Source organism: Oncorhynchus kisutch, linkage group LG4 (assembly GCF_002021735.2).
Source record: "Oncorhynchus kisutch isolate 150728-3 linkage group LG4, Okis_V2, whole genome shotgun sequence".
Classification (NCBI taxonomy): domain Eukaryota; kingdom Metazoa; phylum Chordata; class Actinopteri; order Salmoniformes; family Salmonidae; genus Oncorhynchus; species Oncorhynchus kisutch.
The window spans coordinates 56,284,933-56,299,426 of NC_034177.2; the positions used below are offsets into that span (position 1 = coordinate 56,284,933).

General features: G+C 40.9%; 1 protein-coding gene across 1 annotated transcript in view; it reads left to right on the forward strand.

The window, feature by feature from the left end:
* Positions 1 to 14,494, forward strand: part of wdr11 (WD repeat domain 11) — a 141,471-nt gene that overhangs the window by 87,479 nt on the left and 39,498 nt on the right. Inside the window, exons 17-22 of the mRNA XM_020481331.2 lie at positions 5,506 to 5,612; positions 5,695 to 5,809; positions 6,801 to 6,972; positions 7,385 to 7,493; positions 12,005 to 12,067; positions 12,510 to 12,575. Of these exons, the coding sequence (XP_020336920.2) occupies positions 5,506 to 5,612; positions 5,695 to 5,809; positions 6,801 to 6,972; positions 7,385 to 7,493; positions 12,005 to 12,067; positions 12,510 to 12,575 (632 nt within the window). The remainder of the gene's footprint in view (positions 1 to 5,505; positions 5,613 to 5,694; positions 5,810 to 6,800; positions 6,973 to 7,384; positions 7,494 to 12,004; positions 12,068 to 12,509; positions 12,576 to 14,494) is intronic.

A 14,494-nucleotide genomic window follows, 5' to 3' on the forward strand; every position in this document is an offset into this window, starting at 1 on the left:
GCAATATTAACCAGGTGAAATTGTGTCACTTCTCTTGCGTTCATTGCATGCAGAGTCAGTGTATATGCAACAGTTTGGGCCGTCTGGCTCATTGCGAACTAATTTGCCAGAATTTTACGTAATTATGACATAACATTGAAGGTTGTGCAATGTAAAAGGAATATTTAGACTGATGGATGCCACCCATTTGATAAAATACGGAACGGTTCCATATTTCACTGAAAGAATAAATGTTTTGTTTTCGAGATGCTTCAGATGGCAAAATTACTCAGAGACTCACGTTTACAGTGCCTTGCGAAAATATTTGGCCCCCTTGAACTTTGCGACCTTTTGCCACATTTCAGGCTTCAAACAAAGATATAAAACTGTATTTTTTTGTGAAGAATCAACAACAAGTGGGACACAATCATGAAGTGGAACGACATTTATTGGATATTTCAAACTTTTTTAACAAATCAAAAACTGAAAAATTGGGCGTGCAAAATTATTCAGCCCCTTTACTTTCAGTGCAGCAAACTCTCTCCAGAAGTTCAGTGAGCATCTCTGAATGATCCAATGTTGACCTAAATGACTAATGATGATAAATACAATCCACCTGTGTGTAATCAAGTCTCCGTATAAATGCACCTGCACTGTGATAGTCTCAGAGGTCCGTTAAAAGTGCAGAGAGCATCATGAAGAACAAGGAACACACCAGGCAGGTCCGAGATACTGTTCTCTTCTGGAGAGAGTTTACTGCACTGAAAGTAAAGGGGCTGAATAATTTTGCACGCCCAATTTTTCAGTTTCAGCATCATATGGCTTTCCATTCGCACTTTGGTGGTCACTTGTTACCCACCACTCATACATGTAGTCCCAGACTATCCAGTCACACTTTTATAATCAGCTTGAATGAATCATACATGTAGTCCCAGACTATCCATTCAAGCTTTGGTGGTCACCCGTTACCCACCATTCATACATGTAGTAAGTGTTCTCTGTTACCACCTACCAGCCAGGCATACTAGTACATCCCATACACAATGCACCATTAAGTATTGTTGATCAATAATAAAATTGCAGTTGCCAATGGAGATATTACTTTCTCAACTATTTTCCAATCTCACATCATAATAGTTTAAATTTAGTAACTTACATCAAACAGGTGTCTCACAAAACTACATTTGGATAACTCCAATGTGCAGAACTTTAGTTTTTCACAACAGGTGTCTGCTTACCTCTTTTAGTTGACCGGTCAGGGTTTGTGAGACACACCGTCCGACGACAGTACTGGCCAATCGGCCGGACAATTTCCAGCGTCGTCCTCCTACCAGATCACGTCGGTGGTCACCAAATTGTTAGAGTTGCGTAAATTCGAATCTGGTATCAGGATAAATATATGAGTCACCGATTTTATACTATGTATTTTTTATTAGCTAATAAATGGCAAATGCAACTTTCGTATATACGGGCTCACTGTAATACCACGCAGGGCAGAACAGAGAACTGACAAGATGTATGTAAACAGTATTCTTTATACTGTGATAGACATAGGCCAACAGACGGGTTGGAACTATCACAGTAGAGGTTGAGTGTGGTTTACACTTGCCCAGCCTATTGCAGGCGCTCAGGCGGGTCCCCGCCTCTTGGCGCTTCTTGGAGTTCTCCCTCCGTCGATGTATAGATTCTTACTGTTCTGGTATTGCAGCCTAGTTAGAACAGTTGCTCAGTTCCTGCTATTGTGTTGTTCAGTATTTTTCCATCTCAGTTAAACCTCGTGATGACCACCCCTCCCTATCACAACTTTGTAAGATACAGCAAGTCACACCATGTGCTCAATATTGTTACATACAAACACAAGGACAAAGCATCTGCTGGGCTGTTATCTACAGTTTTGCAACATCCAGGTCACACCATGTTACTCAGTTCTTGTCACACACAAACAGGCAAGCAGTTGTTTAATCTCATAATGATGCTCCAGTGTACAAATGCAGACACCTCACACAACCAACATCAGATGATATTTAATCATATATATACTAATGGCTATAATGTAAAACACAGGATCCAACATTAATCCCACCATAGTGTCCGATTTCAAATAGGCTTTTCAGCGAAAGCACTACAAACGATTGTTAGGTCTCCCAAACCACAATAAGCACAGCCATTTTCCAGCAAAATATAGCATTCACAAAAACCAGAAATAAAGATAATTCAAGGTTAGTGATTAATTTTATCTTCATCAGATGACACTCATAGGAATTTGTTAGACAATACATGCATATTTTGTTTGATAAAGTTAATATTTCTGTAAAAAAAATCTGTTTACATTGGCGCGTTAGATTCACTAGTTCCAAAAACATCAATTGATTTTGCATAGCCACATCATTCAACAGAAATACTCCTCATAAATGTAGATAATACAGTTATACACATGGAATTATAGATATACCTCTCCTTAATGCAACCGCTGTGTCAGATTTCAAAAAAACTTTACGGAAAAAGAAACGCATGCAATCTGAGACGGCGCTCAAAAGTAAAAACACCACAGCCGCAAAGATGGCGTCAACATAAACAAGAAATGACATGATAAATATTCCCTTACCTTTGATGATCTACATCAGAAAGCACTCCAGGAATCCCAGGTCCACAATAAATATTTGTTTTGTTCGGAAATGTCCGTTATTTATGTCCAAATACCTTCTTTTGTTAGCGTGTTTGGTATACATATCCAAACGCTAATTCTGGTCAGCGTTATATCGGACAAAAACTTCAAAAAGCGAAATTACCGGTCGAAGAAACATTTCAAACTAAGTACAGAATCAATCATTAGAATGTTTTTAACATATAGCTTAAATAAAGTTCCAACCGGAGTATTCCTTCTTGTCTACGTGAGCAATGGAACGCAAGTGACGACCATGAGGCAAAAGTGCGACAACAAAATGGCTGCTTGGTGGACATCTGATGTATTCTGCTCTCATTCACTCCCACAACAACATAGAAGCCTCATTACAATTTCTATTGATGGTTGACATCTAGATACAAGTGTTATACACAGAATTAAAGATAGACTTCTCCTTAATGCAACCGCTGTGTCAGATTTCCAAAAAACATAATCTGAGAACGGCGCTCAGAGCCCAAAATATCCGCCATTTTGGAATCAACAAAGTTAGTAACAACACCATAAATATTCACTTACCTTTGATGATCTTCATCAGAAGGCACTCCCAGGAATCCCAGTTCGACAATAAATTACTGATTTGTTCCATAAAGTTCCATCATTTATGTCCAAATAGCCACTTGTTGTTACCGTGTTCAGCCCAGTAATCCATCTTCATGAGGCACGAACATTTCGTCCAGACAAAAACTCGAAAAGTTCCGTTACAGTCCTTTAGAAACATGTCAAACGATGTATAGAATCAATCGTTATGATGTTTTTAACATAAAACATCAATAATGTTCCAACCGGAGAATTACTTTGTCTTCAGAAAAGCATTGGAACGAGAGGTAACCCTGTCGGGAGCGCACGTCATGAAACCGAGGCTCTCTGCTCTCTACTCAAAGAGGCCTCATGAGCCCCTTCTTTATAATAGAATCCTCAAACCAGTTGCTAAAGACAGTTGACATCTAGTGGAAGCCCTAGGAAGTGCAACCTCATCCATATCTCAATGTGTATTCGGTAGGCCAAGCTTTGAAAAACTACAAACCTCAGATGTCCCACTTCCTGGTAGGATTTTTCTCAGGTTTTCGCCTGCCATATGAGTTCTGTTATACTCAGACGTCATTCAAACAGTTTTAGAAACTTCAGAGTGTTTTCTATCCAATACTAATAATAATATGCATATATTAGCATCAGGGACAGAGTAGGAGGCAGTTCACTCTGGGCACGCTATTCATCCCAAAGTGAAAATGCTGTTGCCTGTAATCTATGGCTTCTTGTTGGGGTATGTACGTACGCTCACTGTGATGGCGATGTCATCGATGCAATTATTGATGAAGCCAATGACTGATGTGGTTTTACTCCTCCTCGGTATCGGAGGAGTCCCAGAACATATTCCAGTCTGTGCTAGGAAAGCGGTCCTGCTTCATCTGACTGCTTTTTTAATTGATCTAGTCACTGGTGCTTCCTGATTAAATTGTTGCTTGTAAGCAGGAATCAAGAGGATATAATTATGGTCAGATTTGCCAAACGGAGGGCGAGAGAGAGCTTTGTATGTGTCTTTGTGTGGAGTAAAAGTGGTCCTGTTTTTTTTCCCTCTGGCTGCACATTTAACTTGCTAATAGAAATTTGGTGAAACATATTTAAGTATCCCTGTATTAAAGTCTCCGGCTACTAGGAGTGCCGCCTCTCGGTGAGCGTTTTCTTGTTTGCTTATGACGGAATACAGCTCATTCAATGCTGTCTCTGTGCCATCCTCAGTCTGTGGTGGTATGTAAACAGCTATGAAAAATACAGTTAAAAACTCTCTAGGTAGATAGTGTGGTCTACTGCTTATCATGAGATACTCTACCTCCTTAGAAATCGTAACACAGCTGTTATTTACAAAATACATAGTCCACCACCCCTTGTCTTACCAGATGCCAGTACAGCGTATAACCAGCCAGCTGTATGTTGATAGTGTCGTCGTTCAGCCACGACTCCGTGAAGCATAAGATATTACAGTTTTGAATGTCCGGTTGATAGTTTAATCTTCCGCGTAGGTCATCGATTTTATTCTTCAAAGATTGCATGTTTGCTAGTAGAATGGAAGGAAGTGAGGGTTTGTTCGATTGCCTACGAATTCTGAGAAGGGAGCCTGCCCTCTGAACACTTTTTCTCCACCTCCCCTTCACGCAAATCACGGTGATCTGGGCCTGTTCACGAGAAAGCAGTATATCATTTGCGTCGGGCTCGTCAGTCGTTAAAGGGATTAAAAGGATTCTGCCAGTCATTAGTGAATAATCGCAGTCCTGATGTCCAGAAGTTATTTTCCATCATAAGAGAAGGTAGAGGCAACATTATGTACAAAATCAGTTTAGAAATAAGTTACAACGCAAATAAACTAACAAAAAACACAATTGGTTGGGGACACACAAAACGTCAGCCTTCTTCGGCGCCATTGTCACTGATGTAAGACCGATGTATTCATTGCAGTTTCTATCTATTAATTGTCCAAATGCATGGCCACTTTCCCACGCTATATTGGTATAGAAATGTCCCAAATGCCTTACTATACTTCATTCACAAACATTCTATGAATTTATGAAAACGTGAAATCTGAATTTATGAAAACGTGAAATCTGAATTTATGAAAACGGAAAAATGACCATATCTAAGATGTCTCTCTTAATATTTTAATACGATTTAATGTTGCTAAAACGATGTCAGTTCCTCTTTAAGTTGATTACCAGAGGATTATTATGGAGTGATTGTAGGAATTTCTGAGTGAGAGTTATTTGGTTAAAGTTGCTTGGGTTGTTTGCGCTGTCCGCTCTGCTCTCCTCACCTCATAGCACCATCACCCTCTCTTCCTATGTATGTTGCAGGGCAGTATGGGTAGCATTGCGTGCATCGCCTGGAAGGGAGACACTCTGGTTCTCGGTGATGTGGACGGGAACCTCAACTTCTGGGACCTCAAGGCCCGTCTCTCCAGGTAACAAGTCACGTGTGTGCTCATGTGTGTTCATTCATCCGTGCATGCGTGAATGTGTGTAGTACCTTAATGTTTGTTCCAGGGGGATCCCTACTCACCGTGGTTGGGTGAAGAAGATCCGTTTCGCACCTGGGAAAGGGAACCAGAAGCTACTGGTCATGTACACAGATGGGGCAGAAGTCTGGGACACCAAAGAGGTGAGAGTTATTTTTCTCTATTGGTCCTTCCTCTCGTAATAGCATCTAGAGACATTCCGTGTAAATTTTATCAAGGTTCAAAACTTCAAGAATAACCTATGAGCCAAATTCACACAGATTGTCCCACTAGCTAAAAGTTCGACTTTTAGTGTGAATTCAAAATAGGGTGCCACACTAAATGATCGACTGAAGATCTGCACTTTGATTGACCCTCCTTCATCAAAAGTCCTCCCCAGAATGATTTTCCTAAGGCATCGTATGCATTTCTGTAATTTACTGTACCAGGCGCTTTTAGTCAGTGCATTTCACTAAGATGATAAACCACATGTAGGCATTACAAGTAAAACACTTTCCTCAATAAAGCAGCTATCAGCAAAATCAGTGTTACAAAAAAGAAAAGTGTTAGTACAACAAAGCCATGTGTTAGTATTATTTATATACACTACCATTCAGAAGTTTGGGGTCACTTAGAAATGTCCTTGTTTTGGAAAGAAAAGCAAATGTTTTTGTCCATTTAAAATAACATCAAATTGATTTTTCAATAAAAGATTTAAGATGGGCAAAAGAACACAAACACGGAGACGCTTTTGCGCCCAGCGGCAGGCAACAGATGGCGTGGGCGGGAGCGAGAGAAAGGATGAAGAAAAGTGGAAAATATAGGAGAGATCTCAAACGCACCAGTGCTCTCTTGACTGCTGTCTCAGACTCCTACTCGCACGCACGCACGCTCATACACTCAAACACAGACATCTGTATGGACAATTTTAAGTTTCATTTTGACAGTTTGACAGGTTGGTTTGAGAACTATGTAAACGTTTTATTTCCTATCATCTGTCAATCTAATCCTAAATATTATCCAATTAACATCCAACCTCAAATCAATTGGAGCACATAATTTCTAAACCAATCATATAACAATGCACCTTTCCCTGACCAATCAGAGCTTCTGTTGTGTATCCATGCTCCTCCCCCTGATCTCTGATCCCTGTAGGTGAACATGGTAAGCAGCCTGCGGATTGGTCGGAACGTGAACTATCGTATCCTGGACATCGACTGGTGCACCTCTGACAAGGTGGTGTTAGCCTCTGAGGACGGCTGCATCCGTGTGCTGGAGATGGCTATGAAGTCTGCCAGCTACAGGATGGATGAACAAGACCTGACCGGTGAGAGATGGGAGAGAGAGGGAAGCGAAGAGAAAGGGCATATAGGCTTAGTGGAAGTAGAGCTGCGCCCGGATTCTCCACCCTTCTCCCGAAGTCCAGTCATGAATTTCTGATCATTGGATTGGTGAAATAATCGGCTAAAGGGACTTTTCAGCATTGTTAAATCCATAGTGTGCAGATCCATAGTAGAATCAGGATGCAGCCTGCCACAGTCTCTGAGAACAGTGGAGTAATTAATTAGTTACCGTATTTCATTGTTTATTGTCAAATTGTAGTTCAAACTACTGATATAAATAGTTGAGCGATGAACACTGAACATTTACAGTATTAAGGGTAGTTATCTGACACAAGCAATTGCCCCAACTTCCTAATGCTCTTTTGACCTGTAAACCTTGACCTCTAACCCCCTCAGATCCTGTGTGGTGTCCATACCTGCTGCTCCCCCGTGCTGCCCTCACCCTGAAGGCCTTCCTCCTGCTGCAGCCCTGGTCTGGCACATTCACCATGGACATCACACAAGTGTACGTATCAGCTCTAAATGGGTCCCACATTAACCCTCTTGAGTCTATTTAGCGTAATAACAAAATCCCCATATAAATCTGTCTGTTTGAGCATCCGACGATAATGGCCTTCCACATCTGCGGTACAAGGTGGCAGAGCTACAGCGGTGTTTGTCAGACCCTGACACAACCTGAAAGTCGATCTTCTCACAGAAACGTCTGTAGCGTCCGAACGGTCTGGCCTACGGACTATTATGACCCCTCTATGGGAAGGTCTCTCATGAACACGTACACTACCTTTCAAACGTTTGGGGTCACTTAGAATAGCAAAAAAATGTGTCCATTAAAATAACATCAAATTGATCAGAAATACAGTGTAGACATTGTTAATGTTGTCAATGACTTTTGTAGCTGGAAACGGCACAATTTTATTGAATATCTACATAAGCGTACGGATGCCCATTATCAGCAACCATCACTCCTGTGTTCCAATGGCAACTTGTGTTAACTAATCCAAGTTTATCATTTTAAATGGCTAATTGATCATTGATCACCCCTTTTGCAGTTATTTTAGCACAGCGGAAAACTGTTGTTATGATTAAAGAAGCAATAAAACTAGCCGCCTTTAGACTAGTTGAGTATCTGGAGCATCAGCATTTGTGGGTTCGATTACAGGCTCAAAATGGCCAGAAACAAATAACTTTATTCTGAAACTTGTTAGTCTATTCTTGTGCTGAGAAATGAAGGTTATTCCATGAGAGAAATTGCCAAGAAACTGAAGATCTCGTACAATGCTGTGTACTACTCCCTTCACAGAACAGCGCAAACTGACTCTAACCAGAATATAAAGAGTAGTGGGAGGCCCCGGTGCACAACTGAGCAAGTGGATAAGTACATTGGAGTGTTTAGTTTGAGAAACAGACACCTCAAGTCCTCAAATGACAGCTTCTTTAAATAGTACCCGCAAAACACTACTCTCAACATCAACAGTGAAGAGGCAACTCCAGGATTCTGGCCTTTTAGGCAGAGTTGCAATGATAAAGCCATATCTCAGACTGGCCAATAAAAATAAAAGATTGAGATGGGCAAAAGAACACAGACACTGGACAGAGGAACTCTGCCTAGAAGGCCAGCATCCCGGAGTAGTCTCCTCACTGTTGACATTGAGACTGGTGTTTTGTGTGCACTATGAGCCAGCGGGCTGCAAGATATTTTCCTTCAATCACCACCCCCTTTACCTCTCTCTTCCATCTGCCCCCCCCCCCCCCCAGCTCCGACCGAGAGGGAGGGGTGGTCCAGCATCTGTATGTAAACTTCTGACTTCAACTGTACATGGGTCACCATGGAGGTTCAGACATACACATTGGCGTGTATGACGGCTAAATGCTCACCTCGCCAAGGTTATTTTGAGTTGTCAGGGTTCTGATTATGTATCTTGCTAAGCCAGCATGCCCTCTTTGGCTTTCTCACCTATGTCAAGATGTTTTTTTAAATTATATTAATATATTTAAAAAATATCATAATATTCATTTAATACAGCCAGTCTAGGAAATTATAACAGTTGGGCTATTAGCAGCTCCGTTTGTATGAGGCTTGTTGACATCCCAAAATCGCCATTTCCATATGTAATTGACCGGCTCAAATTGGTCTTATGTAGCAACATTTGAAATTGAGTTTTTTACATTGGTAAAAAGTAGAGTCCGCTCTACAAAATGGTACAGTGGGGCAAAAAAGTATTTAGTCAGCCACCAATTGTGCAAGTTCTCCCACTTTAAAAGATGAGAGAGGCCTGTAATTTTCATCATAGGTACACTTCAACTATGACAGACTAAATGAGATTTTAAAAAATCCAGAAAATCACAGTGTAGGATTTTTTATGAATTTATTTGCAAATTATGGTGGAAAATAAGTATTTGGTCACCTACAAACAAGCAAGATTTCTGGCTCTCACAGACATGTAACTTCTTCTTTAAGAGGCTCCTCTGTCCTCCACTCGTTACCTGTATTAATGGCACCTGTTTGAACTTGTTACCAGTATAAAAGACACCTGTCCACAACCTCAAACAGTCACACTCCAAACTCCACTATGGCCAAGACCAAAGAGCTGTCAAAGGACACCACAAACAAAATTGTAGACCTGCAACCAGGCTGGGAAAACTGAATCTGCAATAGGTAAGCAGCTTGGTTTGAAGAAATCAACTGTGGGAGCAATTATTAGGAAATGGAAGACATACAAGACCACTGATAATCTCCCTCGATCTGGGGCCAAAATGATCACAAGAATGGTGAGCAACAATCCCAGAACCACCAGGACGACTGATCCGTGTAAAGGAAAGAATGAATGGGGCCATGTATCGTGAATGGGGCCATGTATCATAGCCCAAAATATAAATAGTAAAGTAATGTACAGTATTAATGTACAAATATTAATTTTCACAAAGTTTGCTGCTTCACTGTCTTTAGATATTTTTGTCAGATGTTACTATGGAATACTGAAGTATAATTACAAGCATTTCATAAGTGTCAAAGGCTTTTATTGACATTTTCATGAAGTTGATGCAAAGGGTCAATATTTGCAGTGTTGACCCTTATTTTTATACGCCCTGGCATGCTGTCAATTAATTCTGGGCCACACTGATGGCAGCCCATTCTTGCATAATCAATGCTTGGAGTTATAGACATAGATGTTTTGCTCCCCGAGCCACTTAGTCATCACTTTTGCCGTATGGCAAGGTGCTCCATCATGCTGGAAAAGGCATTGTTCGTCACCAAACTGTTCCAGGATGGTTGGGAGAAGTCGGTCTCGGAGGATGTGTTGGTACCATTCTTTATTCATGGCTGTGTTCTTAGACGAAATTGTGAGTGAGCCCACTCCTTTGGCTGAGAAGCAACCCCACACATGAATGGTCTCAGGATGCTTTACTGTTGGCATGACACAGGACTGATGGTAGCTCTCACCTTATCTTCTCCGGACAAGCTTTTTTCCGGATGCCCCAAACAATCGGAAAGGGTTCATCAGAGAAAATGACTTTACCCCTCAGCAGTCCAATCCCTGTACCTTTTGCAGAAAATCAGTCTCTCTTTGATGTTTTTCCTGGAGAGAAGTGGCTTCTTTGCTGCCCTTCTTGACACCAGGCCATCCTCCAAAAGTATTCGCCTCACTGTGCGTGCAGATACACTCACACCTGCCTGCTGCCATTCCTGAGCAAGCTCTGTACTGGTGGTGCCCTGATCCTGCAGCTGAATCAACTTTAGGAGATGGTCCTGGGGCTTGCTGGACTTTCTTGGGCGCCCTGAAGCCTTCTTCACAACAATTGAACCGCTCTCCTTGATGTTCTTGATGATGATCTGATAAATGGTTGATTTAGGTGCAATCTTACTGGCAGAAATATCCTTGCCTGCGAAGCCCTTTTTGTGCAAAGCAATGATGATGGCACATGTTTCCTTGCAGGTAACCATGGTTGAAGTAGGAAGAACAATGATTCCAAGCACCACCCTCCTTTTGAAGCTTCCAGTTTATTATTCGAACTCGATCATCATGACAGAGTGATCTCCAGCCTTGTCCTCGTCAACACTCACACGTGTTAAGGAGAGGATCACTGACATGATGTCAGCTGGTCCTTTTGTGGCAGGGCTGAAATGCAGGGAATGTTTTTGGGGGATTCAGTTAATTTTCATGGCAAATAGGAACTTTGCAATTAATTGCAATTCATCTGATCACTCTTCATAACATTCTGGAGTATATGCAAATTGCCATCCTACAAACTGAGGCAGCAGACTGTGAAAAGTCATATTTGTGTCATTCTCAAAACTTTTGGCCACAACTGTACATATACTGCCAAAAAATACTTAAGTAGTACTTTAAAGTATTTTTACTGAAGTACTTTACACCACTGCCCAAATGCCTTCACACCAGAACGTTAGCAAACTTTATATGATGTTACACATGCACTTATCACATAGTATTCCATACATAAGTTAAGGCCATGCAACCTGAGTTGATACCTGAGTGTGGTGTGCTTGTACAGTACATAAACAGATGAATGCGCCATATATTTATGTGGTAGATACTTGATACGGTCACATGATATTGTTGTGGTATATCACAAAATCATGTTACGACCACACACATCAATATTAATTTTATATATCAATATTTTGCTAAGTCTTGCTCAGTGGATGGGTCTCTACTGAAGGTGTAAACAGTACAGCCAAATGGTTACATGCATAGTAGCAATAATTATTTCACTTCATTTTCACTCTGGGTGTACGGGTTTGAGGTGCTATATCAATCTGACCCCAGGACAATTTTAATATGATACACATTATTTGAACTGTACATTTTATAGAGATCCTATTAAATTACTTATTCTAATATTCTGGTATTATAATTCCTAATTCAATGGTCTGGGACCAGACACAATGTTGATCTAAGTATTGCCTTTTAGATCATAAGATGTGGACCTGATCCTTGATCAGCACTTCTATTCTGAGACATGTTGTAAATCTGGGCCTTGTCTCTTTCTCTGTAGGGATTACACTGAAAAACATGAGATTAAGGGCCTGATCCAGGAACAGCTCAACTCCATGTCCAAGTGAGTGATCGCTCTTCAACAAACTCTCACATGCGCTCGCTCATACACACACACATATGTCAATGCTACTATTTAAATCATTTGTCATAAATAACGACATCCTTGTTTTTTTCACACATAAAGTGACAGCAACATTTGGTGATGAGGGTCTATTTCTCAGCATGTCTGTCACACACGCATGCACTCACATTGTCTGTGTGAGAAGCAAATGTAGATATCCAGATTGCTCCAGCAGTGGAAGCCAGGTTTCCTGGTATTCTTTTTGTCTAGATGTCTTGCGTAGTTGTGTGTATGTGTGTGTGATTGTATCTTGGTGTGCATGCACATGTGTGTGTGCCAGACTGTGCCTGCTGTTAGTTAAGAGCCTGAGAAGCCTAATCTGTGTCTGTCTGCGTGTTTCTGTGTTGTGATGTGATTCCGTGATCCTTGATTTGCTCCCCAGTGACATGAAAAGCGTCTTGCTGGATCCCGAGCTCAACCTGCTGCAACGCTGCCTCCTGGTGTCTCGGTGAGTGAGGGAGGGCGCGGGCATCACTGCACAAAACTTGTCCTGTTCTCCCATCCTCCTGTTCCTGTCAACATATCCACACTATCATACCACTTAGTATGAAGCAATTTATTGGCCACACAGCTTGTATTCTAAGTAGTGGGCTAGTATGGACATTGTAAGTAGCCCTGCAGTCCCCTCAAAACACACCCCACCCCTCCTTGTGCTCTGAGGTTAAGTTTTGTTTAGGTACAGATCTAGGAACAGCATGCCTTCCCCTAATCCTAACCTTAACCATTAGTTGGGGAAATTCAAAACTGACCCAAGTCCAGCATTTAGGGGCAACTTCACCCAATACCCGTCAGCTTTAGTTGGCACTTTTTTTATTTGTCCCTCTGCAGGTTATTATAATTGGGCATTGACCTGTGAGTCTTATGCATCCAGAGATATGACAAGGGAAATTATATTAGTAGTCAAAAACAAGAGTAAAATCCACACACTAGAAAAGACAGGTGACCAACCTTGACTTTAGTGTTTATTTGACACACATAGAGGTCTATGGAGCCTGTCTGCATTCCTGATTTCTGTAACTGTTAGCTTACCTGTGTATTTTTCTTATTAAGGATCCACATTAGCTGCTGCCAATGCCACTTTTGCTGGGGTCCAGTGACATTAAGGCAGTTGTATACCGTTTAAAATATTACATGACATTACATTTCTAAACACTTTTCACAACACATTAACTTCTTGACACTACTTTTCCCGTTAGCGGGATAATTGTCATCAACAACCGCTGAATTGCATAGCGCCACATTCAAATAATATTACTAAAAATATTTATATTCATGAAATCACAAGTGCAATATAGCACAACACAGCTTAGCATTTTGTTAATCTACCTGTCGTGTCAGATTTTGAAAATATGCTTAACAGCGAAAGCAATCCAAGCGTTTAAGTTTATCGATCACTAGACAAAACATTATGAACACCTAGCATCAAAGTAGCTTGGTCACGAAAATCAGAAAAGCAATCAAATTAATCGCTTACCTTTGATGATCTTCGAATGTTTTCACTCACGAGACTCCCAGTTACACAATAAATGTTCCTTTAGCAAACAGAGGTATGTTCAGAAATCCACAGGCTCGAGCGGTCACGACAATGCAGACGAAAATTCCAAATAGTATCCGTAATGTCCACAGAAACATGTCAAACGTTTTTTATAATCAATACTCAGGTTGTTTTTAAAATATATAATCGATAATATATCATCCGGGACTGTGTCTTTTTCAGTAGGAGAGGGAGAGTCAATGGCTGCCCCACTGTGTTGCGCTTGCAAAACTCATGGGAACACCCAGCTATCCACCGACGCGATATTATCTTTTTTGCTTATTTTTCAAAATAAAAGCCTGAAACTATGTCTAAAGACTGTTGGCACCTTGCGGAAGCGATAGGAAAAGGAATCTGGTTGATATCCCTTTAAATGCAGCGAAGGCAGGCTATGGAACATGGAGCTTTCAAAATAGAAGCCACTTCCTGGTTTTATTTTTCTCAGGTTTCACCTGCAATATCAGTTCTGTTATACTCACAGACAATATTTTGACAGTTTTGGAAACTTTCCAGTGTTTTCTATCCTAATCTGTCAGTTATATGCATATTCTAGCATATGGGCCTGAGAAATAGGCCTTTTACATTGGCAACGTTATTTTTTCCAAACATAAAAATTGTGCCCCCTAGCTGAAAGAGGTTAACAGACACCTCTGTGCATTCAGCATGTCAACACTTCTAACAAAAACAAGTAGGGATGAAGTCAATTTCTCCTCCACTTTGAGCCATGAAAGATATACAGTGCATTCAAAAGTATTCAGACCCCTTGACTAAAATTGGTTAAATACATCAATCTACACACAATATCCCATAATAACAAGGCAAACACAGGTTTT